General features: G+C 32.8%; 1 protein-coding gene across 1 annotated transcript; it reads right to left on the reverse strand.

Annotated features, from left to right (window-relative positions):
• Window positions 1-1,608: 1,608 nt before the first annotated feature.
• On the reverse strand, window positions 1,609-27,177 carry Nubp2 (NUBP iron-sulfur cluster assembly factor 2). The gene is made up of 8 exons (XM_085821134.1): window positions 26,993-27,177; window positions 26,812-26,912; window positions 26,006-26,094; window positions 25,782-25,891; window positions 10,375-10,529; window positions 10,156-10,266; window positions 1,888-1,957; window positions 1,609-1,795 (listed from the first exon to the last, which is right to left on the reverse strand). Exons 1-8 carry the CDS (start codon window positions 27,003-27,005, stop codon window positions 1,659-1,661), a joined length of 786 nt encoding a protein of 261 aa, XP_085677260.1. The 5' UTR covers window positions 27,006-27,177; the 3' UTR covers window positions 1,609-1,658.
• Between the last annotated feature and the right edge of the window lie 3 nt (window positions 27,178-27,180).

The following is a 27,180-nucleotide window of genomic DNA, read 5'->3' on the forward strand; positions in this document are numbered from 1 at the left end:
AAAGTAATTTAAGTAAAAGAACTTTTCTGAAATCAAAAGGCGGAAAATTGCTTCATGCAGTCATCCTTTAACAGTAAACACTAAACTAACTGGCATACTCGGAAATTGCCAAGTATCTGAAAATTCTGAATAGTCGAGCGTAACTGGAAAAAGATGAAGGGGGTAGTATGTAGCCGTTCTTTAGATTTTTCTAATACTTTTGACATTTTGATATGTGCATCATATAAAAAATAGCCCAATGGAACTGAAAAATAAATAATCTGCTTTAGCAAGCACAGTAAAACTCTTATCTTTGTGAAATATCGCAAATGTTATTGCGCAATATATGCGCCTTAATTCTTCTGCATGTGATATTACGCAATTGGAATCAACAGCTGTCGGTATTTGGAGAATAAATAACTAAATAAAGGAAAAGTCTCCTTTGCTTCATCCAGTTTTCATTGTCATGCGGCAATGTGGCATATTTATCATTGAGCAGGACACATCGCACTCCGCGCGATATATTGTCATGCTCATATTAATTAATAAAGAGATTTACCAATCTGGGGTGTTTTTCATTCTATGTTTGAACAGACTGCGTTAAATTTCCGGAGCAGAATCATTCTTCGCTTCGGTTGGTAGACTGCAGAACTTTTAGTCCTAGCCAATCCAGATTGGAAAGTGACCTAAAAAAAAAAAATCCGTTGCTTGCTTTGCTGTGAACTGTAATGGTTTCAATATTTGAGATTTTGCGGAGAAAGGGGAGAACCCCCAACTTTCGTATTGTGTAATGCATTGAAAATATATATATATATTATTTTGACTATTCGATTACTTTCACTTTATTTATGCCATTCCAAATATTATTCCTTAGAAAACTAATCTGTGTTAAAACACACTTACCCATTTTTGAAGTTTATCTATACTTCAGCAGTAACTGCAAATATATTATTATAAATATTCATACATATGTTCATGATATAAGCATACCGATCATAATAAACGCGAATATGAAACTGACCACATGGAATGAGAATGTAAATTATTAAAATCTTGATAGAAATTCAAACGTGTGCAGTATTAGGTAGGAGCAAAATACAGAATATATCGGAACTTTCTACCACTTTTACAATTCTTTGACCAATAGAATGACATGCACCTGTCTGTACTCGTGCGCACCAAATGTTATGTTAATGCAGAGAAAGGGGCGAAAAGCTATTTCTGGTAGTATGATTCACCATCTGACATTCCATATAATGAACAAAAAATGCTTATTTAGTTTCAGCTTTGGTATGGGGAAAAAATGTGTGTTCATTTAAAAAAAAAAAGCACTAAAAACAAAAAAATAAGTGCTTTAGAGGAAAAGTAAGCACCTACAAGGACTTTTATATTTTAATTTCAAATATAAGGACTTATAAGCATTTATAAGGACTGCTACAAATTCTGGTATTCCTTTGACTTTTTATTGCAAAAGCAGAGTCCGTGTGAGATATGAGCACGACAAAATTTATTCGTATTGGTTACCCGTATGAGAGATAGGCACGATGAGTAAGGGGCTAAATGTTCAATATTATCATTACACTTTCGTAAATAATGTTTTCAATGAATAAAGCATATCATGGGCATATATTAAAAAAAAATATTGATTTAATTATATTTACACAATACAACTCAATTTTCTAAGATACTTTCATTTTATTTACAACAGTTTCAGCTATACTTTCAAACTTTTTTAGTGTTTCAATTTCGCCAATATCTTCCTTTGCACATCTTTTTCCAATACATGAAGCAAATTCCGGATCCAGAGGGATAGATCCTTTAAAAAGTTAAAAGATAATTTAAATATGCATAGTTCATATTTTCATCTTTTTTAACCACGTTAATGAAATATAATGCAAACTTACATACCTAAAAATGTTAAATTTGCTTCATTAGCTAAAGCTTCTCCACCTCCTTGTGAAAAAATAGCTGAACATTCCTAAATTAAATTTTAAAGATATTTGTTATCCTTAATAAATATTAATTAGTACTTGTGGATTATGACTATATTAAAATGCTCATCTATTTTTTAATAGATGAGCATTTTATAATTTATAATAAGTCATTATAAATTAGCTGTATTTTTGTTAAATCTCTTCATTTTCAAGATCCTTATTAGTGATATTAAGAGATTCTTTTAGCTAGATAAATCATTTACTTTGAACAATTTTAAATAGTATGAAAAGATGTTAACTTCAAGCTCTTAACTATGTTAAAAATGTAAAATCAGGTCATTAAGAAAACATTCTGTTAAATATCATTAAGTACCAGATAGAATTTATACAAGAAATGCTGTATCAGCATTACGTAAGAACACTTCTATTAATTTGAACATACATAAAGCAGATAACATGAACTTATATATTACTGACATTATGGTTCCACGGTGCGTATGCATTCAAAACCATCCCAGGGCTCAGATATTCTTGAAGGCATTTAATGGGAACTGCCACACCCATATCGGTCATTTAACCAACTTATCACTGAAAATGTTGACCAGGGGGTAGAGTGACACTGCCATGGATGAGGAAGGAAAGATCTATTCATACAGCCAAGAACTACCGAAGGCAGCTGAAGCCACATTCTTGATTTCAATCTAGCAATCAACCTCTACCAACTATTATATGATCTAGGATGGCTTCAAATATCATTCATAAATACAATTAAAAAAGTGACAATAACACTGACAGATGCAACAGTACACGGTGTAGTGTCATATTCCTCTTGTTACTTTATACAAGATACAGGGGTTGGACAAAAATATGGAAACACCTTTAAAAAAACATGTATCTTTGCTTAATATGGTGTAGGAAACCCGTTGGCATCCAAAACAGCTTGCATTCTTCTCGGAATGGATAAATACAGTTCCTGTACGTTTGCCAAGGGAATATTATACCATTCTTTCTGCAAAACGGTGGCAAGTTCAGATAACGATGTTGGCGGTGGATAACGAGAACGCACTTTCCGTTCCAATGTAGACCACAAAGGTTCGATAATATTCAGGTCTGGTGACTGTGGTGGCCAGGGGAGATGGGGCAACTCATCCTCGTGCTCAGAAAACCAGTCCTGGACAATGTGAGCTGTGTGAACAGGGGCTTTGTCATCTTGGAAGACACCATCACCATCGGGGAACAAAGTTTGTACCATGGGATGAACTTGATCGGCCAAAATGTTCACATAAGTCTTGGCAGTCATGTGCCCTGACACAGTTATCATGGGGCTAGCAGAGAACCATGATATGGCTGCCCAAACCATAACAGAACCCCCGCCATGTTTCACTCTTGGCAACAAGCAGTCTGTATTATAGGCTTGAGATGGCGTTCTCTAGATGTAAACTCGGCCAGAAGTGGGAAACAATGTGAAAGAAGACTCGTCAGACCATATTACTCGCTTCCACTGCTCTATAGTCCAGGCTTTATGACTTAAACACCACCTTTTCCTGTTACGGGCATTAGCATCACTGATGAGTGGCTTCTCAATTGCAGCACGGCCAGCAATTCCCTGTTTATGAAGCTCCCTTCTAATTGTTTTGGTACTCACAGGGTTCAGTAACACAACATTCATTTCAGCAGTAACTTTTGCAGCTGTGGTCGTCTTATTTTTCGTCACAATTGCCCTTAATGATCGTCTGTCATGATCACTCAGGACACACTTTCGTCCGCGCTGTGATTTAGCAGATGATGTTTTTCCGCTTTTCAAATATGCGGAATAAATCTCCGATACAGTACCTCTTGAAACACTAAACACCTCGGCTACCTTGCTTACGGAAGCACTCACAGGTGCTCCAACAATTTGCCCACGTTTGAAGTCTGTTAACTCTGACATAATGCAATGACAACCTCACATAACAGTACTCCGACAACAACTGAACTGTTTAGCACATTTACGAAGTTGTATAGGTGGCGTCAGTAGTCAAAAACACCAGCGCCACCTACATATTTCATTAAAATCAATCTTTCTTTTCAAACATGCATTTCACAAGGTGTTTCCATATTTTTGTCCATTCACTGTATATAGTATATCTTGCATAATCTGATATCATCTATCATGAGCAATATAATTAATTATGTTTTCTGTAAAAAAATTACAGTGACTATGAAAAAATAGAAGGTTAATTCTAGACATAAAACTTCCGCACACAACTGAATACAATACCTTGAAATAAATGTAAATACAAAAATTCAAGATTGCATTTAAATGCTTACCCATACCAATGGGGATAACTGATCCAATTAATATAAAAGACAAGAAAAAGGATAAAAATATTTGCATATGGCACTTCATCTAAAGCGCAATCAAAATGCTTGCCTTTTTTATATTTATCAACTCTCTGGAACATATCAAAATACTTGTGGATGAAAAGTAGTCAGTAAATATACTGTTAATCTTCTATCACAACTGAAACAAAGCCCATGTAAAAAACAAGATCTCAAAAAAAAGTTACATGGATTAGTAAAATTATATCAGACCAACAACACCAGGACAGCTTACTCACAAATTTCTCATAGAACTGCTTTAAAGGACAGATCACAATGTGCAAAAACACACAAAATGTTGCTAAAAATTCAGTCCAAATATGGTTCAATTCAGCAGAGATTCTGCCTCAAAAATTGGATTTCCATACTTCCATTGCAGAATAATGATTAACATATGATGACAGCTTTCTATGTATCAAAATTTCTAGCACTCTCACTTACACTAATACAGAATATATTGAATATGTGCAGGTTAAATTATGAACTTAAATAAATACTGAAAGCTGGGAAGGAAACACAGGGGGGAAAAAATTGCCCAAAATTTTCTAGGAAATAGTAATCACTTCCTTTTAGATTATAGAGGAAGAAAAAGACACATTTTGTCTAACATTATAAATTTATCACAAAATTTAAGCAATTTGTGTATAAAGAATATTACACAAGAATATAATGATATGTAGTTAAAATATATTACATATGCATACTATGCATAAATATGAATATGAACCAAATATTTTGTATGATATATGACTTTTCTCTCAATTTGGCTATATAAGTCTATATAAAAATCAAATAGTTAATAATAAAAAATCAAATAGTTAATAATCAAATAATTTTAGTTAAAAAAATAAACTTTAAACTATAACTTATTAGAAAATTATTAAAAGCAATTTGTACAAAAACATTATTCAACATATAACTTACTATGTTTGCTAGTTGATTTATCTTCAGCTACTGTATACAAAGTCATATATATTTAAGTAAATTTTAAAATTATGGAAAAAATAACACCTTCATATTGCAACAAAACTTGCATGATGTATGATCACTTCAGACAGAAAAGCAAAGCTCACATCTTGATTTCTTAAAATTTACCAAACTGTTAATGTGAAATTGCACACTGCTTTTCTGATAGTGCACATTCGCACCCTGGAGGAAGTGTTGGCAGAAATTTTTGAACAAAAGTAATAAGAAAGGAGCCGAAAAGTTGGAAAAAGTAGCAAAGATCATGCACTGTTTTTGTGATGTCGTAGGTATGCAAGCTCACATGACCTTTGATGTCATCACAAAATCAGTCTCATTATGCTACTAAGTTACAACTTATAATTTGATTCTTGCTCATTTTGTATGTGACATCAGAGATATGTGACTTTTGTAACATCTTAGATTCATAAGCTACTATGCATTCTGATGTCATCCTAAATTTTCATCGGTTATGAATTGTAATTCGATTCTTAGTCATTATACTGCATATATTAGTTTTAATGAAAATATTGGTTTTTAATGAAAGTTTCCCCGCCAACACAAATGTCATCTGCACAAACAGTTCACGTTGCTATGTTTAATCATATTTTGTCAAACGATTTTTGGCATTTGAAAGAAACAGACTTGCTTTAGAACACTATGTTGTCAAACTCGTAAAAAAATACCATTATCATTATGTACAAGGTATCTGAAACGGAACTATCATGCTACCATATTAGAAACATGTTTTACTTCCAGTTCTGTTGCAAAAGGTCAGCTACAGAATGTCACCAAATCATGTGTACAGCTTTAGGTTCTAATGTTGTACTATATGACATTGTGAAGGTTTGGTACCGGAAGTTCAAAAACAAGGCCTATGGCATTCAAGAAGCAGAGCACTCTTGCTAACCTACTTATGTTGATGAGGCCCGTTTGCAAGAACTTGTGGAAGAAGATCAGTACGCAACCACTCGAAAGCTAGCTAAGGAGTTAGACGTTAGTGCAATGTTCATTAATCAGGCTATGCATCGCATAAACTTGATGTACAAGTTCAACCGCTGGGTGCCGCATGAGCTGACTCAAGCAGATAAGGGCAGATGTGTTCAGGCCTGCACTAATCTACTCGAATATCAATGCAAGGACAAAATTCTGAACCAAATCATCAATTGTGATGAAAAGTGGATTTACTTCAAAAACACAGGCCGAAAAGGGGGTGGTCTGTGCCCTGTGAGCCAGTCAGCAGCATTGTAAAGTGCAATTTGACTCATAAAAAGATCATAGTTTACATCTGGTGGGACTGCCATGGTATTATCCACAAAAAGTATCCGGAAAAAGGAAAACTTTTGACAGTACGGTGTACATTGAGATGCTTGTCCATGCTGATGCTGCTATCAAGGCAAAATGTCGAACTGAGTTCCAATACAAAAAGTTAGTGTTTAATCAAGATAATGCAAGATCACATGTAGCATTCACCGATTGGACTCTGTACGGACTCAAATGGGATGTTTTGCCACACCCATGGACTAGCTGCCACCAAGTTTCTGGGCCAAAGGCTTTCAAAAACTACCAAAATGTTGGCAGAAAATCATAGATTTGGATGGTGATTACTACTTGCACTAAAGATACTGCTTTTATGTTTTTTTCTAACTTTATCAAGAGCATTTTTTTGGGGGGGGGAAAGCTTTTGTTACAACCAGATATTAAAACCCTATTGTTAATTTTCCATTGTTTAAATCCTCCATTTCTTCCTTTAATTAATTCTTAGTTTAGTTTGTTATTTTTTAATTAATTCATTCCACTGTCGGATGCTTTCCCACATTTGGATTATTAACACAATAATTCTTTGAAGTTGGTGGTTTACTTTTTACCTGCCCTCATTTCTCACTTACATAGCTTGTACACTTTTATCTGACCTATTTACATTTTCTTGTAACCAGTTCTCAAGCATGAGAGTTTAAAGCAAAGTATTTTGAAAGGTCATGTTGAATTTTTTCATATTATTTGCAATTTATGCTTTAATTAACACAGCACTTATAACCTGACTTACAGCACTTATAACCTGAAGTCCTATTTAGAGATTACCAAGATATTAAACAAAGCAATCAATCAAACATGGAAAAATATCAGACTTCTGTTGAAAACTGAGGGCATATGTGCTCATGGACTATGAATGAAGGATTGCCACTTGCCAATTTTTATTTAAGTATAAATAAACTATTATTTTTTAATTAATTTCAATGGATACATTATATTAACAAATACATACTTTATGCTGTGTTAAACATAAAGTAGCACAGAGAAATGAGGAGGTTACAAAATTTTGCAAAGTTGCATAGACACAAATGTTAGTAGCATAGGTTTGTCAAAAGTACCAAATTTGTGAAAAATCGCAAGATCTGGCAACACTGCCTGAAGGGTTAGTAGAAACATTTGGTGCACTGCAATTTGACAGCCTACAGTATTCTACACATATTCAAGTATGGTAAGTAAGTTCAAATGATATATTCTGTTACCAAGTAATCAGACAGCACAGTTGCTCAATGAAGACAAGCATGGTCATCTATCAGCAAAACATTTGAGCCAGCAGCACCCCTAAATAGCCTTACATGGGACTCCAAAGACCTCATTCACATATTTGCAATCAATTATAAAACCTCCATCCAAAGGACATTCATCAGAAAAAATGAGGACCTTTTGACGATTCCATATCAAATCGTGAAACTGCTTTTGTGGAAATGGGATCTTTCATGAACAGAAGGTAGTTTGCCTATTTCTCTCAGATCAGCACACATCTAGAATCACAGTTAAAGCTATATCTGGACTCATTAGTAAACAAAACATGGTTTTATTTCTCTTGATTCTATTGAACATAAAGGCAACACCACACTACACAAGCTATTATTTTATTTTTGGGAAATCAAATAAATGGAACACAAATCGAGGTTTTTCTTGCAAAAAAACCAACCTCATGAAGTCTTTGTGGAACAGCAAAATGGCTAATTCAAATTCTCGTGAAAGCCCAAAAGCAACTCTGTCGTTGTTGGTTTTCAGTTTCTTTGAACTGAAAATGTCAGAAAAGGTCTTCCAATACAGTTGTTAGCCTTGGCACCCCTTGACTAAACTCTATAAGCTGTCTCACTGCTAGAAAACTTTTCCAAAGTCTTGATATGACATTTTGAAGTTATTCTAATCTTGCGCAACCTTAATTTGTGTCTGCCTCCCTTGAGACTACATATTAACTGAGCCTTTGCCCTTCATTTCATAGTTGATGGGATGATTTTTAATCTGTTCCATCAACCATAACAAACTGCAAGCAGCACAATTTAGTGCCAATTATAGATAAATGTGATGTCATCTCGAACGATTCTTGATAAGCCACCTTTTGCTTTTACAAACAAGTATATAAATTAACTGTTATTGCTGTACTTTTTTCTTTCATTCTAAAGAAAAAAAAATTTAGTTCAAGGGCTGTAGAATCACATTAGTGACCAAACTCCAGTTCATTTACAATTGGTCAAAAGAATTAACATCTGTTGAGGGGCAAGCAAGCATCTGGATATGGCCAACAGAACAGTAACAGACTAGAACCATCACCTACTCAAAGTTCATATTCATCAGATTCTACACAAAGTTTTTGGGAAAATTGCAAGGTTTAATGAAATAGAAATCAACAAAAACTTTCTATAAAGTGCAAAAAGAAATGATTGAATACTTCTGCAGCAGCGGCTATTTGGCGAATTGTGCAAACACATTGATGATATTTTATTGTAAGAGTTGTGGACAGAAATGCAACTCAGAATTCCCCATAAATGACTACTTTGGCACCCATAAATTCACTTTGGCAAGGTGAGATCATGGCCAACTTTCATGGTCAACAAGATTATACGTACGTACCAAAAAAAATGCCTTCGAGAAAGAACTAATGAAAACTCATTACCATGGCCATCGAACACAAACCATCACTTAAACTCATCGCCTCATAAAGAAACCACATTAAATTAAAATAACATTTCACACTGAAATTCGAACAAGCATCCATTGCGCAATGCATCGTCAATCACTTAATTTGCATATTTCATGCAGTAACCTATGTATAGAAATGCAGTTTTGCATTCAGTTGTAAATAATTAACATAAATAACTACACCACTACACATCAGTGATCATATATCTTCACATAATCCTTTATATTTGATAACTAGAGTTATTTCATTAAAACTGCCAACTAGTAGTCAAATGGCTAATGCCACAAAACACTACAGTTTGATCCAGATTGTGTTCCTTGCAGCTGAATAGGCTGGCTGCATAAAATTTTCCCATGATGCAATGTAAATAGGGGCGAATTTCTTAAAATATCCTCCATGAAGTAATCTTTTGACTCAGGTAGATGATCCTAATATGCTTTTCCATAATTTAACCCAATCCATTTAAAAAATATTAGTTATTTTTAATGGAAACATTATGTGAAAAACATGGTTACACTTCAATTCATAAATTAATGTATTCCTAGTTTAATTCTCAGCAATGGATTCTAGATTAATTCTAAGCAACAGGTGTTAAGTGTAATAAGAATCAAAATTCTGATATTGAGGATATTTTCCATTATTTAACATATGCAATACTCAGTATGTTTTCATATTATATGAAGCATATGACTTTGAACATCAATTCAATTTCATATATTTTGATGTACAGTCTGAATTTTTGAAGCACTGAGAAAATCTAATTTTAGTTATAAAAAAAAAAAATTTAATGATTAATGTTTGCTGATGGTAATACTTCTGAAACTGAGTTTTAACAACATACTGATATCACCTCAGGCTTTAATAAAGTTTTAATACCATTTAGTTATGGCAGTACATGAAAGCTCAGAATGCAACTGTATAAACAGATTTCTTTTTTAAAAAATATATACATACCTTACAGTTTGGACAAACAAAACCACTCATGTTTTCAATTATTCCTATTACTGGTAAAGAAGCCTTTTTACAAAATGTGATTTCCCGCAATACATCACTAATAGCAACCATCTATAAGTACAAAAATGGTGTGAAATTCTGACAATATCTAGACAGAAAATATTAAATTAGTTTGGCATTGTTATCTAATAAGTGGGAAAGTCTGATGAAAATACTTACTTGAGGAGTAGTGACAATTACAGCCCCAACATTTGGAATATTTTTAATATTTTCAGAAAGTGTAATGTGTTCATCAGATGTCCCAGGGGGCATGTCTATTACCAAATAATCAATAGACTGCCATTTTACATCATTTAAAAACTGTTTTATCATTGCTAAAACAAAGATCATAAGTTAGGTGTATGTGCTTATACATATATATATATATATAATAGAAACATTAATAAGTTCCAAACCAAAACCAAATTATGCACTGTAATCTAAAATTTGTAGTAATACTTCTAAAATAAAAAAATTAAATTCATTCACTCTGGAATAACAAATTTATAAAAATTAAATACATTATATTGCAAATAAGTATACCAATCACAAAAAATTAGTAAATAAGTCTAGTAAAAATTAAATAAATTATTTTGCAAAACAATACACAATCATAAAAAATTAGTAAATGAGTTCAGTTTCAATTTTCCATAGAATTTAATTAATAAAAATTAAACGCAAAAGAATTCTACTGGTACATCTTGTGCTTCTCTCAATATATTAACCCCCTTAAGAAGATGTACTGGGGAATGTAAAATCCCTTTGTAATTCATTTTTAACCTAGTTGATCTGTATTGGAAGTACTACCCCCTGTGAAAAAGATGTACTGGGACATGAAAAATCCTTTGGTGTTTCATTTTTACATATTTTACATTTTTAGTTGAATTCTATGGGAAACTGCAAAAAGACTCGTTCATTCATTTTTTATAATGGTAAATACTTCTTTATTTATTTTTAATTATTATTTATTTAAAATAATTTATTTATTTTTTACCGACTCTTTATTCTAACATTATTGTGTTTTCAATTTAGTTTTTTCACTGTAATTTATGTGTGTGTGTCTACAGGTAGCAGGATGACTTAAAGAAAGTTGCAATGGACTAGCGATGATTCTTTACATTGTAATAACTTGCAAATGATTTACTGCTTAGTTAGAAAGATGACACTTGAAAACAGATATAGCCACAAATTCCTCACATAATTTTACTACTTGATAACTAATTCTTAAGACATATATTCCTTTTTTATTGCACATCATCATTGTGGGTACTCTACGCACCCTCCAATTTTTTAAAGATTATATTTTTGGAACAATGGACAGCAGTTAGCAGAGGTTCAGCGAGCGAAGTAGCGTCTTGATGGGAAGACGGGCAGAAGCTAAAGGTGCACAGTTATTCAGTACGGACATCTATTAAGAGAAAGGTTTCAGCTCTTGAAATTTTGAGTTCAAGTTCCAAATTAGTTATGTCAAAGTTTCGGTTTAAGTTCCTCATTAGTTATGTCATCAGCATTATTAAATCATTTGTACGGATTCATCTAGAAATGATGTAGTCGAGAGAAATTTTGATTTGATTGTAGATACCAGAAGAGGAACATATAAAAATCTTTAAAAAAATAAAAGAAGAAATTTTTAAAGAGATATTGCTAATTAAGTTAGTAATTTATTTTATTAGAGATGTATTTTCTTATTTTATATTTTGCATATTAGATTTATTTTCTTATTTTATATTTCACACACATATATATATATATACAGTCAAAAGTCATTAATCCGGACTCGTCGGGACTTCGGCGATTCCGGCTTATCAATTTTTCTGGATTATAGATCATCAGTTTAAATCTGGTAAAATGGCATGCAGAAATTATAAAATTAAAAATATGAAACTGTAATTTACAAAATAAAGAACAATTATGATCTAAAGGGTATTAAAATTTACAAAAAAAAAAAAAGCTTAATACTTATTTGTTTACTTTATTAAACATTTCTTTCAATGTAAGTTGTTTCAGTTGCTTCGTTTTTTATGTGATAATGCATTCTCTTTAATTCTATAAAACAGACATAATTTCTTGTTCAGTTACAAAGTTCCGCTGTTCAAGTTCTATAATTGCTGTGTCGAGAATACCGACTAATTTGTCAGTCGAAATTTTTCGTTTTCAATAACCTATGTCACTTTCTTAGCTATCGGAAGCGAATTATAATGACGAAGCATTTGATTTAAATCATATCAAAGACGGAGTACATTGAGATGAAATACTACATTGAGTAAGCAATTATAAGCCAAATAAAATAAAAACATCTGCCCTTAAGATAAGGATAGTGCTGACAAATCAACTTCCAATTCATTGCACGCCGCCACGGCGTTAAAGATAAACAAAGTTTAGATAAACAAAAAATATGCCTTTATCCATTTTTTGCAGCAATTCCACTTTTTGTTTAATGGACTCCGAAAGATACTTTTGCTTTGTACATCCTTTACATATTAGTAAATATATATAGGAAATTCTATTTGACATAATCGAAAGTTCAAGCTTACTTTTATAAAATTGCTCTAACAGTCTGCAAAAAATAATAATCCGGATCCAATTCGAAGATTAAGAAACAACGCAATCTGCAACATTAACTGAAATAGATAATTAGATAATTTTAGCTTAGCTTATCCCGTCCGTTATACATTAAACACACATTCGTAAACGTATTTTGCGCACGCGCACACGCAAATTTGCAGCGGTAAAGGTCTTATGCGCATGTGTTGTTGACGCATGCGCAGAAAGTTTGTAGCTTTGAGGTCCGGATTATGGGTGTCCGAATTAACGACTTTTGACTGTATATATATTATTAAGTGATGATGCATTTTTAATATAAAAAATTTAGACATGGTAATTTTAAATCACCATAATTTGCAACAAGATTAGTAAAACATGTGCGTAGTGAGCACAATAAATTAACATAAGCTCTTGCCATTTATAATTTTACAGAATATATTTCATGCCTTCACTGCTGCAAAGCTGATATTAAAAAAATAAAGTTTGAAAGTGATCAAAGCATTCTTAATTTCTCAAAAGATATTATTATTGAATTATATTACTGTTAGTTATGATGCTACATTACATGGGATTAAAAGAACGTTCTAACAACTCTTTATCAAAAGTATTTAGCACTGATTAATGATCTATCTAACTGTTTCCAGAGGTAATCATTTTGTTAAATTTTTGCTGAAATAAAACAGCATGATATACAAATATGAAAAAAAAAAACTGATACAACTTGAAAAGGATATTTTTTGCAATTTAAAATAAGCTTAAGAAATAAAAATTTTATCTTACATCTATTTCTCTCTCTCACTCTATATATAGAGAGAACAAGAAAAGAGTTCCCCCCCCCCTCCAATTCAAGATTTTTTTTTTTTAAGAGTTTTCTGTTTTTAAAGCAATGAGGTTTAGGAAATACTATTTTTGAAAATCTAATTAAAATTCTGACTAAAAATAATTTTTTAATTTTTCATGATTTTAATTGAATTTCTGTTCCTTGGAGATGGTATCTGAAAAGTTTTCTTATAAATTATCCGTTTATATATATGTGTGTGTGTGCATTTATGAAAGTTAGAATCAATAAGAATTGTAGCACTGTATGATATTCTCATTATTGTAATAGTGGTTCTGGTGAACTCTTCAAAACCCTTCAAATATGTTGTAGAGACATTAAGATATTTTGAAGAAGACATGAAAACTGAGCAATGCCATTGCCGGGACTCGAACCACGGACCTCTCGAATACGCGCTGAGTGTGCTGACCACTACACCATGAAACCATGCTAAGAAGGCGAAAGAAATACCTTATAATGTAAAAATTAAATTTTTCAAATAATTGGACCAAATACTGTGTTGTGCATAAAATTAAAGAAAACCAAAACATTACTTGGGGCAACAACCTTGATTAGCAAAAGCGTATAGGTGGCTGGAACCAATTAAAAGAACTAATTTCAGTACATCAGACTAAATAATTTATCCTTTTAGTTGCATCATTTAAATAAATATCAACAAAAAAACCTCTTGGGACATATGTTTAATAAACATTGCATTGAAAACCTATAATTTGATGCACTATTGTTTGCATGAAAACTATCACTCATAGACACATGAAAAAACATTATTTCAGACAACTACATATTTTAATTTATCAAAGTTCAGGCAACTTATTGCCAACTGATACATTAAGATGGGACGTTTAGAGCAGTTGTTGTGTCACAAATTTAAATCAACTGTTATTATGGATTATTTTTTAATTTTAAATGAAATTGTTTGCACTGGTAGTGAGAATTTATTTTTGGCAGTTAAAATGTTCATTACACTCAGTTCTTATTGTTAAATTCCTCACAGAATGCAGGTGGTTGTTTTTCTGAACATCTGGACAGAAACAGGAGGCTAAATTGCTTGGTCAGTGTTCCCCTAATAGATTTTCTTAGCAGGCTGTGAATGAGTAAGAGCAGTTAAGGTTATCTTGTCACTCTATCAGTTAGAGTAGCCTTTAAGGTACCCCTTGTTTATGGCAAAGTTGTTGTTTCATTTATCGCCAAGTTGTTTCATTTATGGTAGCCTGAGTAGTTGAATGTTATGGAAACTCCACTGTGGCATAATTGGGTGCATGATTTTGGAGAATTCTGAATCACAGGATGTTTTGTAAGTGCTTTTGTGGAGTGTGTTGGTTTTGTTTAGATGGTAGAATGGCTGAATGTAGTAAGATTAATTCGAAGTTTCTCTATGATGTGGAACGAAAAGAGTGTTAATTGGTGTGTAAATGAAGGTTTACTTAGTAGCCATTATAAGTGTCCTGTATGTAAGAAGGATATGCATCTAGTCGAATGTAAAAACCGTTTAGATGGATTTGAATGTGTTTAATAAAAATTTTTAAAAAAAGAAATGAAGAAAATTAATCCAGTTGGTCAGAACTTAATTAGAAGAGTACTGAGAGTAATATGAATTAGAACTTAATTAGAAGTATTATGTGGATTTCTTTTTTTTTTAATCTCTCTCACATTCTTCTTTCATGTAGATTATTTTTTAAATATTGTATGATTGTAATACAATATGTACACTGCTCAAAAAAAAAAAATGGGACAGTGCTATATCTCCCGTTCTACTGGGGCGATTGACAAAATTCAAACTACGTTTTTCATGTCTCGAAAGCGCGACTTAGGATATATATTAGATTTATATATAATACTATTCTAACGTAGGTATTTTGACACAAAATCGGACTTTTTCTGAAATAACATACCAATTTTTTTACATATTTCGATTCTACGACTCAAATTATGCCAGAATACCAAGTTTTGTAAAAATCGTACGAATAGTTTTTAAAATATTAGCTCTCAAAATTTTAGCTCCTCAATGTTAATTGAATTTGGCAAATATTTATTAATATCTCTTTTTTTTATTAAACTTTTTTGATTTTTTCTCTCATATTTCGAAATTTTGGTTCATTCCAAATAAAATTTACCCATTTTTTGCGTTTTATTTTTTAAATTTTTATTTTTAAATAATTTCTATAGATTTTTCGAAAAAAATTTTGAATTATAACCTATAAAATTTTTACCATCATCTTAAAGTAGGTGTATTTTTAAGCATATCTGCAAAAAATTAGACTTTTTTACTCAAAATTTTCTAAAATATACACGAATTTACATAATTTCGCGTTTTGAAATTTGGCACCTTTTTTTTGAGCGATAATAACGCCAAATGTGGTCTATGGATTTTTGTTACACTGAATTGCCACAGCTATTTTTAACCTTAAACTTCAAGTAAAATTTTACGGAGAATTAATTATATGACATTTTTTCCCTCAATGATGCGTAATAAATATTTATTAATACTATATGAAAGGCTATTTTTTTAAATTATAGATGATATTATTCAAATTTTTAACTATTTTTTTTTAAATTTCTCTCGTATCTTTTCTTTTTTAAAAAAATTTAAGAGTAAGTTTTTGTAAGAGTAAATTTTTACCTTCCGCGTTTTATCGTCTGCTACTTTACTTCGTTTAAATCGAATTGTCTAAAACTGAGAATTTTCGTTTGATATTTATTTGAATTTTATGACATTAATTGCATAATTTATTTCTAAACAAACTGTTGCTTTTGAAGTGGCTGAAAGAGCGGCTGATACTATTATCCATATTTTTAAAGCACAATATATTTTTATAGAAACATAATATTTAGAATAATCATTTTTTATAAAAGTCAAATTATGATATAAACATACAACCCTCTAGAGACTGAATTAATGGAAGTTCAATGGTTATGTAGAAATGATCTGCAGCTACTTAATGGCTGGATAAGTCAGCAGATTCTGTGGACAAGTAAGAATAATTATATAAACGACACCAACATTCTGGATTCAATAAACAACGAGGATACGATGTTTACTAAATGAATTTAAGAAGTTTTAAAACATAAAAAAGCAACTCATTTTTTTTCCTAAAATGTATTTTTGTGCGTAGCGTATTTTCATTATATCCTTAAAATTCTAATTTAGAACGTAATTGTCAAGAACTGAATCCTAATCATCAGTAATATAATAAGTAATTATTACGGTTATTAATAAATCCTTCTTATAAAGTAATTGCAAATATTTCAAAAAACTTTCTGTCTGAATGCAAACATTTTTCTATGCAAATATTTTTAATTTTATATTAATCAAGATTGCACACCATATTACTTATTTCCACTTCAATTCTTACCGTCAGTTCTAGTAGAATTTACAAATCAAATACATTTAATTAAGGATTGGATTGGATTATTTAATTATGGCAAAGCACACGAGGGCTATCTGCCTAAAGGGAGGGATGCCTTCGTGGAGGACTTTCTAAGGGAAACTGGCCCGTATACACGTTACACATGGGGAAAACCACGAAACCGCCCATGCGGCCAGCCCGTTCGCGGGATTCGAAACTCGAACTGAACTACCAGTGTTCAGCGTCTTTACCGCTCGGCCGTTGGTGGGCTATTTAATTAAGGAATGACCATCTAAGTTAAGAAACAGCGTAACGTAACAACATTTCAATTATTGGTTCCGTATCTTTCATACGAGGGCTATCCAGAAAGTAGATTACATTTTGGAATAAAAAAATAAACAAAGTATAGGAAACATTATATTATTATATACAGATGAAAGCCACACTCAAATACTACTTTTCTACATAGTCACCATACAAATTAAGGCATTTATCGTAGCGATGTACGAGCTTGGAAATTCCTTCGTCGAAAAATTCGGCCGTCTGCGCCTTCAACCACTTCGTTACCTCTTCTTGCAGCTGTGCGTCGTCATCAAAACGCTGCATAGCCAGCCACTTCTTCATTGCTGGGAATAGGTGGAAGTCGCTCGGTGCCAGGTCGGGACTGTACGGCGGATGAGGAAACAACTCCCACTTAAAAGATTCAAGAACTTTACGAGTGACATTTGCCGTGTGGGGCCGGGCGTTGTCGTGAATCAACAAGATCTTAGAGCTCAACATTCCTCTGCGCTTGTTTTGAATTGCTCTTCTGAGTTTTTGGACAGTTTGGCAATACCTTTGAGAGTTTATTGTAGTGCCTCTTTCCAGGAAGTCCACCAAAATTACACCTTTTCTGTCCCAAAAAACAGTCACCATCATCTTCCTTGCTGACATTGTTTGCATGCATTTCTTGGGTTTTTGGGGAGAACTTGTGTGCCCCCACTGCATTGATTGCAATTTCGTTTCACAGTTCACATGTTTCACCCATGTTTCGTCACCAGTAACGATGCGATCGAGTAAAGAGTCACCATCCTTATGGTAAGCGTCCAAAAAGTTCAACGCTGCACCCATTCGCTGATTTTTGTGGTCCTCTGCCAAGATTTTTGGAATCCATCTTGCACAAAACTTGTGGTAACCAAGCTTTTCGCTGATGATTTCGTGCAACAAACTTCGCGAAATTTGTGGAAAACTCAAAGAAAGTTCCGTTATTGTGAAATTTCGATTTTCACGGACTTTAGCATCGACTTTTTCGAGAAGTTCGGCGGTCACTATGCTGGGTCTCCCACTTCGATCTTCGTCGTGAACATTGGTTCGGCCATTTTGAAATCTTATGACCCATTGACGCACTCCACCTTCAGTGATAATGTTGTCCCCATACACTTCACGAAGCTGCCGATAGATATGTATCGGTTTACAGTTTTTTGCAGTCAGAAACCTTATTACTGAGCGCACCTCGCAGCTCGCGGGATTTTCAATTAACGCAGACATTTCAAACCGTCACAGTATCTGAACGGAGCACAGCACGAACCTCTCACTAGCACGGCTAGATGCAGACTGAGCTGCGCAACGCTCTGACCCCAAGATGGCCGCGCTAGCCCCGCCCCTAGCGGACACAGACAGAAACGTAATCTACTTCCTGGATGGCCCTCGTATTACTCCCGATTGGCTAGCTACATGATTTTTAATGAGTATTCGGATTTTACTAGTAACTTCACTTGGAAATCGTGCTTAAACTAGGTTAGTTGGTTATTTGAACATAGAAAGAACATGGGAGCTATTTGATTAAGATGCTTTCATAGAGAATCTTTGTAAAGAGAACCTAAAAAACTACGAAAACCAACCATGCAGCCTGGGTTAGACTGAGCAGCAAACAATTAGTATTTAACAATCTTTTCTGTTTCAAATGCTAGGCGACGGATGAGGCTCTTATTATTAATTAAATCTCCAATTTAATATTTTATTTGTAAATATTTAAAATATTGTTGTATTCTTTGACACAAAAAGCAGAATTTAAGTTTTGTTAACTCGTTAGTAAACTACCAAGCCGTAGTGCAAATGAATATTCAATTATTTTGACAATAATTGTATTCACTTAATATTCTTGGAATATGAGCTAAAGAAGGAACGTTCTCGGAAGATTAAAGAAGTGTTTAAATCCAGTGATATTAGGTTTGTCTTACAAGCTCAGGATCAAAACGATTCTGCAATTGCCCGAGTAGTTGACTTGTAAATGGATGTGAATTAAGCAGATGACTTTTAATCTTACAATATTCAGCCAGAAAACGTATTCCAAATGTTTTGTATTGCATGACAATGCATCTTTTTATTATTCAATAACCAGTCGGAGAACCGCTTGTGTTCGGAAAATAAGTATGTATATTCAATCGTCCTGCATGTTCTTCAAATTTGTCTTCTTGTGATTTTTTTTCTTTCCCCAAAACTAAAGTTGCCTCTCAAAGGAAAGTTTTTTGATATTGAAGAGACAAAAGGAGTATGACATCTACTTTTAGAGGCATGTCAAAAACAGATCTCTACAAACCCTCTCTGCCATTACATGCTGTGCAGTCAGACAAAAAGTTACATCAGCGTAAATTCTATAATCTATTTTTATTACACTCTGATTACTTTATTAACATACAGTGAATATATACTAAATCTTTTAGTTTAGCTTAAGTAATTCGGAATTTTTGACGGAATTGTTGTCGGAACTAGGACTTAGAAGATAAGTCAAATTGAATATTTCGATAACCCAGTAAATTCAAGTTCGAAATTTCAATATTTTATTTTCGGAGGGAGGGGAAATGTTTTCAGTTTTGGTCCATTATACTAAGTATATTTGCTTCGATTTTTTATTTTTCCATAAAAGCGAAAATTTTACGCATGGTATACATATAACGCATAGCTTCAAATTAAAATTTAATAATAAACAGAGTGGTTATAATTAAAGTTCCACATTGAAACGGTCATAAAAGGAAAACTACTGGATCAAATGTTATCAAACTTGGAAATCGTGTAAAGGAGGTCATGGGAATTTATTTTCCGCGAAAAAAAGGAAGTTCGAAACCTCACCACCAGGGCGAAAATGGCGCTGTATGCAATATTGTTAAACAAAATATGGGTCGGAATCTAACTTAACCTTTTGTTAAACGGGTTTAATATGTTGTATACCCTTAAGAAACTTTGAAGTAGGCAAATTACCATTTAAAGACGTTAAATTCGATAAATGTCGAGTGCGCTATCCCTGTAAGTGAGAATTTCGTCCGTGAAAACCACGAATTAGCGATTAGAAAATGTGAGATCGCAAATCACTCTCACAAGTGCGTACAATCTGGAAATCGTTTTCTTACAGATCGCTAATTTGTAATTTTTTTAGCCTGAATTCGGTACTAAAACATGAAGATACTGATTCAAAACGCTTTTAATTGATTTGGGCCAAAAAAAATCTCTCATGTTATCTATCTAGTTCCATTGCATTCTCCTACTGCATTCGATTGCATAACAGTCATTTCACACCGTTTACTGTTGAATGACAGCTAGTTTTATAACTGAACCATTTTTTCTGAAGAGCAGTCGACAGCTGGACCACTGCAATTGCAGTTCACTTAGAGCCAATATTAAAATGTTTCGTGATACATGAACTGCAGTAACGTGGCATTTTAGATACTACGATTTTTATGCAGGGCTGGGCACCACCTCAAGAGCGTCGCATAGTTACTTAGGCAACATTTCACGAATGAACGTCTTATAGGCCAACACTTCCCCTCTTCCCACCAGACCTCAACCTCTGTGACTTTTGGCTATGGGGTTATCTCAAAAGCACTGTTTATGGTGATAATCTAAACAATTTGGCAAAAATGAAAAATGTGATACACTGTAACATTCCTTCTGATATGCTATGTGTAACGTGTATACGAGCCAGTTTCCCTTAAAAAGTCCTCCACGAAGGCATCCCTCCTTTGAGGCAGATAGCCCTCGAGTGCTTTGCCGTAATCTAATAAACCAAACCAAAACCAAACCTGATATGCTAAGAGCTGCTGTTGAGAATGCAGTAACATGATTTAACTTGCTTTCGGAAAATGCTGGACGCGACATTGAACATGCTTTGTAACACGTTTCGGAAAATATTAAACACATTTTAAACAGATGTTTTCGTGTCTTATTTCATTTAACAATATTGTATACAGCGCCATTTTTCCCCTGATGGTGAGTTTTTGAACACTTTTTTTCCGCCGAAAATAAATTCTCATAACCTCCTTTACACGATTCCCAAGTTTGATAACATTTGGTCCGGTAGTTTTCCTTTTATGACCATTTCAAAGTGGAACTTTAATAATAACCACCATGTAAAATAAGCTTTAAAAGTCTGACAGTTTGGTTCAAGTCCCAACTTTAAAAAATATATATATAAATATAAATTTTTATATTAATTCTCTTAGAAAGCATGTTTTAAGAAGCTAATTTTTCTCTCACGTTATAGATTGTATAAAAAAACATGATCTTTAATATGATTTAGATTGTTTCATCTGATATAAGAATCGGGTCACTCTGTAGTACAGAATAAACCCTGCTGGACTGTTTTATTTCTTTGTCATTTAGCAAAAATCTTTTAATTAAAATATTTATCCTTTGGACTTTGCTTTAAACTTTATTTATAGCTAAAATGACTAGAAAATGAAAAGCTGTCTTTAGCTGAAACGCAATTCATATAATTTATATTTTAAAAAATTGACGAGAATGCAAAATGTATGGAAGTCTAGCAGTCGAAAAATCTTAATTTTCTTGTGTGAGCACTGAAAATAACTGTAGAAGGAAAGAAGAAAATTAGAGAAATGTAAGCAAAAATTTTCAGGGAAATTTGGCTGTCAGACGTACCAAGATGTTCAAAAAGTTGGACGCTTTCGAATATACTTTCAGGATACTTCAAAGAATTTAAGTGTTCAAAGAGAAAACACTTGGATGAGTACACCAGCAAATACCATCAATTGAGCTTGTGTTAACAGAAAAGACAAAACGATATCATTGCAGATTAAAGTGAAGAGCGACTGGTTTTAAACTATATGGTTGTGTAAATTATGTTACAAAACATCATATCGTATCATAAATGGTGAATCCCATGATTTCTTCAGTCGAATTATTTGAAGATTCAGGATTTTATCCAGTGATGTATGTGGATGTCACTTAAAGATGTTTTTTTCCCTTCCTGATGAAACAGCGGCCGAGCGGTAAAGTCGCCGAACACTGGTAGTTCGGTCCGAGGTTCGAATCCCGCGAACGGGCTGGCTGCATGGGCGTTTTCGTGGTTTTCCCCATGTGTAACGTGTATGCGAGCCAGTTTCCCTTAGAAAGTCCTCCAGGAAGGCATCCCTCCCCTTAGACAGATAGCCGTAGTGTGTTTTGTCATAATAAAATAAACCAAAACCTTTTGATGAAACCAGTCTTTTCTTTCATCTCATAGCTTCAAAATGTTTAGCCTCTAAAGACTGATAAAGGCTCTGACGAAATACTTCGTGAAGAACTTTCTAAGGGAAACCAGCTGTCATACACGTTACACATGAGAAAATCCACGAAAACGCCCATGCAACCAGCCCGTTTACCGGGGTTCGAACCCCGGAGTGAACTACCAGTGTTCAGCAACTTTACCGCTCGGCCGTTTGTAGGCGTTTATGAAATGGAAGGCGATAACTTTATTTAAAATGATTGTCAGAAATACCAAAATGTTTCGAAAAGTTGGATACTTTTCAATATACTTTCAGAATGCTTAAAGAAACAGAGAAGAAAAATAAATATTTTCGTAAAATTTAGTATTCGTATTTTTAAATTTAAAACTTTTCAATCTTATGATATTTGATTCTTGCGATTTCAAAAATAAAATATTTGACTAAAATATGAATAACATTTTAAGAAACTAAATGTAGGATAAAATTGTGTAAAGCAATGAGCACAATGATAAAACTGTTTAAAGCAGTGTATGCAAGTCATCCTAAGTTAAAATATCGGTTATACATCTCTCTTATTTATATATATTTTTTCTGAACGGAACATTGAAAGGCGTGTAAAACTGTGCTTTACTGTATTTTCTCTTTTAATATAGTATGCAGTTTTCAAACGCATCGTAGTCTGGGTTACAAAGTATTCTTCCGAAAAAAACGTAGTTCAAATAAATAAAATCAAATTCTGGAAAATTGATATTAATAAATATATTTAAAATGCTCAGTTCGAAGGAATAAATAGAAAATTTTAAAACAATTATCTGAAGAGACAATGCAACACAAACAATTAAAATAAAAGTATAAAAATTTAAAAATGACCTAAAATAATAGCTATGACGAAAAATATATATAAAGAAAACTATTTGAAAAAAAAATAAATAAATAAACTCTGCACCTTTATTTATGCAGTTCGAATAGGTAAATAGAAATTTTTAAAACAGTTATTCGAAAAAAAAAAATGTGCAACTTAAACAATTAATATGAAATTCGAAAAAGAAAAAATTACTTAAAAAAATAAGTTATAATTAAAAATATAATATAAAGAATATTATTTGGAAAAAAGGAACGATGGTGACTTTTTTTCCTCTCTCACGGGAAAGGAAACTAGGTTGCCATATATTAAGAAGTTCGCCAAGTGAAGTATTCTTGGCGCAAACTGACAAAAAAGTGCCAACATAAATTTGTGAATTTCTCCGTAAATTTCGCTCCAAATTTTACAAAATTTCATATTTAGGCGTAATTTGAGTCGTAGAATCGAAATATGTAAAAAAATTGCTATGTTATTTCAGAAAAAGTCCGATTTTGTGTCAAAATACCTATGTTAGAATAGTGCTATACATAAATCTAATATATATCCTAAGTCGCGCTTTCGAGACATGAAGAACGCAATTTGAATTTTGTCAATCGGCCCAGTAGATCGGGAGATATAGGACTGTCCCATTTTTTTTTTTTTTTTGAGCAGTGTACATCAAGTTGTCCCAGGTCCACAACGTTCCCCACAATAATGTGGCGCCTGTTCGTAGCGACGCCAATATACGGATTTAAGTTCAGATAATTTTAGGAAGTTTTTGGATGCTGTTAAGGAATTTTGTGTGCCACAGAATAAAGATGAAGGAACTTCTAAATAGGGTAAGTGGATATTTGCTTTTTGTAGTGCTTAAATGTATAACTGTTTTTCCTTTTTTATGTTATTTTATCGTTTGGTTTAAAATGTAGTTTATTGAGATTATGTATTTTTTGTTTGCTTGTATTGTAGAATTGGGTGCTCCTTTGACTTTTTAAGTGAAAATATATCGATGTGCACATGGACAAAGTGAGTGGAGTGCACAATGCAAGTTTGTGCAAGTCTTGGATCTTTTTAAGTGAAAATAGGTCGACATGCACATGGATAAAGGGAGTGCGCAATGCCATTTTTTTGTGCAAATCAGGGATTTTTTTTAAAGTGAAAATAGGTCGATGTGTACATGGATACCAAGTTAGTGCAATTCTTTGTCTTGTTATTTTGGCTTTGTGTAGCAGCAATTTTTGGTGAAGAAATCACCGTTATGCAAGCCAAAATAATAAGTCAAAGATTTGCACAAACTCGGTATAATGCACGAGCAATTAAAGACGGGAAATGATGACTGCCTGCTTTAAATGATAATAGAGGTAAAATTTTGCCCCACATGTACATGACTCTTTGCTGCAAATGGTCAAAATGGCAAGGTTCTTTAAGAACTATAGTTTCATTACCTTCACAGGAGAAGTTAACAATAAAAATTAAAAAAAAAAAAAAGAAAAGAAATTAAGAAAATTAATCCAGTTGGTCAGAACTGAATTTGAATTTTTCCTTCAGTCTGCTAAAATTAGGTGGGCAAGGGAACCAAGATTTCTTCAAAGCTTGCACTAGAGTAAAATTTAGATCTGCCTCAACTTTCGAAGGAGGAAAAAAATGAAGGAATGTGAGCCATTTTGCCTCATGGCAGGGTTGCCTGTATGAGCTGCTTGGAGGCTGCAGTGATCTGTATAAAAACATGTTTATTTCTCTCTAGTAGTTGTGAGATAAAGGAGAAACTACTGAAGACATACCAGCTTCATGTAAGCTGATCAGATGTATTGAATAATTTACAGCTGATGAAAGAGAAGGACACATATGAGAATAATGTAGTAAAATGAATTCTAAATATGTTAAAAAAGGTTCAGGATAGATGTAAAAATCATAAATTTTATTTAAATCCAGAAAATTAAATTCAAGATCATTTATTTTACTATGTGATGAATTATCCAGTAACCACAAAAACCTCGGTTCTTTCTGATTTTTGTACCCCTCTGAAAAAATTATGTCACCAAAATAGGCAACCCATGAACATTGCCCAAATATAATGGGTTTCAATGAAAGTTTCCCGCCACTGTAAAATTTACGTTACTGTGTTTAATCATATTTTTTCAAATGATTTTTGCCATTTAAAAGAAAGAGACCTGCTTTAAAACTTGCTTGTTGTGAAATTTGTAAAAAAAATATCGTTATCCTTAAGTACAAGGTGTCTGAAATGGTATTATCATGTTACAAGATTAGAACCATCATTTACTTCCAGTTCTGTAGCAAAAATATTATCAAATCAATCATGGAATACATAGAATATTATATTATAAAATCAAATTACTATTATATTTATCAAATAAATAAATGGATTTCATGCAATGAAAGCTGTTGCTGAAAGGGAAGAACAGAATGAGTGAGAATTGAAAGCATTTGAAAAGAATTATTGTAAATGAATAAAATAAGAATACTTTAAAACTGAAAGATAACAAGGGGGTAACTAGTAAGGAGGAGAAGAACTAAAAAGATACCATTCTTTTTTGGCCCTCTCCATACAACAGCATCATTTCTACTATTTAGCAGAAAACCAATAGACATCACAGCAAGCGTTTGACTTTTGTCAGTATATACAGGAGTCCACCTAAAAAACATATTCTTTAAATTAAATTCAATCATTTCTTGGGATTATTTTATTACACCGAAATTAAAAGAATATAAGTTTACTAATATGCATAAAAAAAACTTCCATGCATACCCATCTGAACACTGATGTACATCTTTGTCTTCGATGTTTAACAAATGCGGTATGCTAGGACCACATAAGTCAACATCCAGGAGACCTACCTACAAAAATAACATATTCTATTCATATATCAAATCAAAATAATTTTTACCATTAATTAAATAAGATTTAAGTTCCTTGAATGAATTTTGATAACATAATCATAAATTCCTGTTTCACAAAAGTAAATATGACATGGAAATGTGAATTTTACTTTGCAAAATATTTGCACAGAAAAAAACATTATTAAGCATCTTTATTAAATTATCTCTTGAACTACATTAAACAGTGGTTCACAATCCGTTTTGTCCCATGCACCCTTTTCACCATTGCTAGAAGATCACTCCCCACCCTTATCACGAAACACAAACAATTGCAGATTTAGATTATTTTTAACTGAACAGCAGAGCACATGGAGTCAGGCTGACAGCATACGAGATACTAGCATACGAGAATTTTCCCCCTAGAAGAGAACCCCTGGCATAAAAGAATATACCTGCTATAGATACAGGATTCCACAAATATAATAAGTTTGTTATTTATATCATTTGCCATGTTTTCGTCTGGAATTATTTTAAGATATAACAGATATCTTTTATAGCTAGAATGACACCAGACAAGCAAAATCTTTAAATATTTCATGTGCTGACATGCTCCGTTAGAGCAGTCAAAGATAATGAAATAATAAGGTAAGTTACACTCTTATGAAACTTATGTCTTCGAACAGCGAAATAACTGGAACACTTTAAACCAAATATTTAAGACGTCAAAATACTAACTTTAAAACCAAGGTCCCGAAGTGTTAACGAAAGGTGAGCGGCCACTGAAGATTTTCCGACTCCGCCTTTCCCAGACAACACCAAAATAATGTTTTTCACATCTGTAAAAGATTTCTTCATCAAATCTAAAATTAATCAGATTTTCTTAATAGATTACAAACATGTGTGAAACTATATTTACCAGTAACAACCATGTTCCCCGATCCCACAGCACGTGAAAGATTGTTTACAAACTTTAAAGATTACGATTCGATATCTTTGAAATTAATAAAAAATAAACCGCTGAATAAGTACATGGCTATAGCATACGTTACGCTTTTATATGAAAGAACTATAGAATTTTTTAATTTGAGTTACTGAATTCTTCAT

This window comes from Stegodyphus dumicola, chromosome 7 (genome assembly GCF_044657685.1).
Source record: "Stegodyphus dumicola isolate Sdum_Otavi_A_Nest chromosome 7, ASM4465768v1".
Lineage (NCBI taxonomy): Eukaryota > Metazoa > Arthropoda > Arachnida > Araneae > Eresidae > Stegodyphus > Stegodyphus dumicola.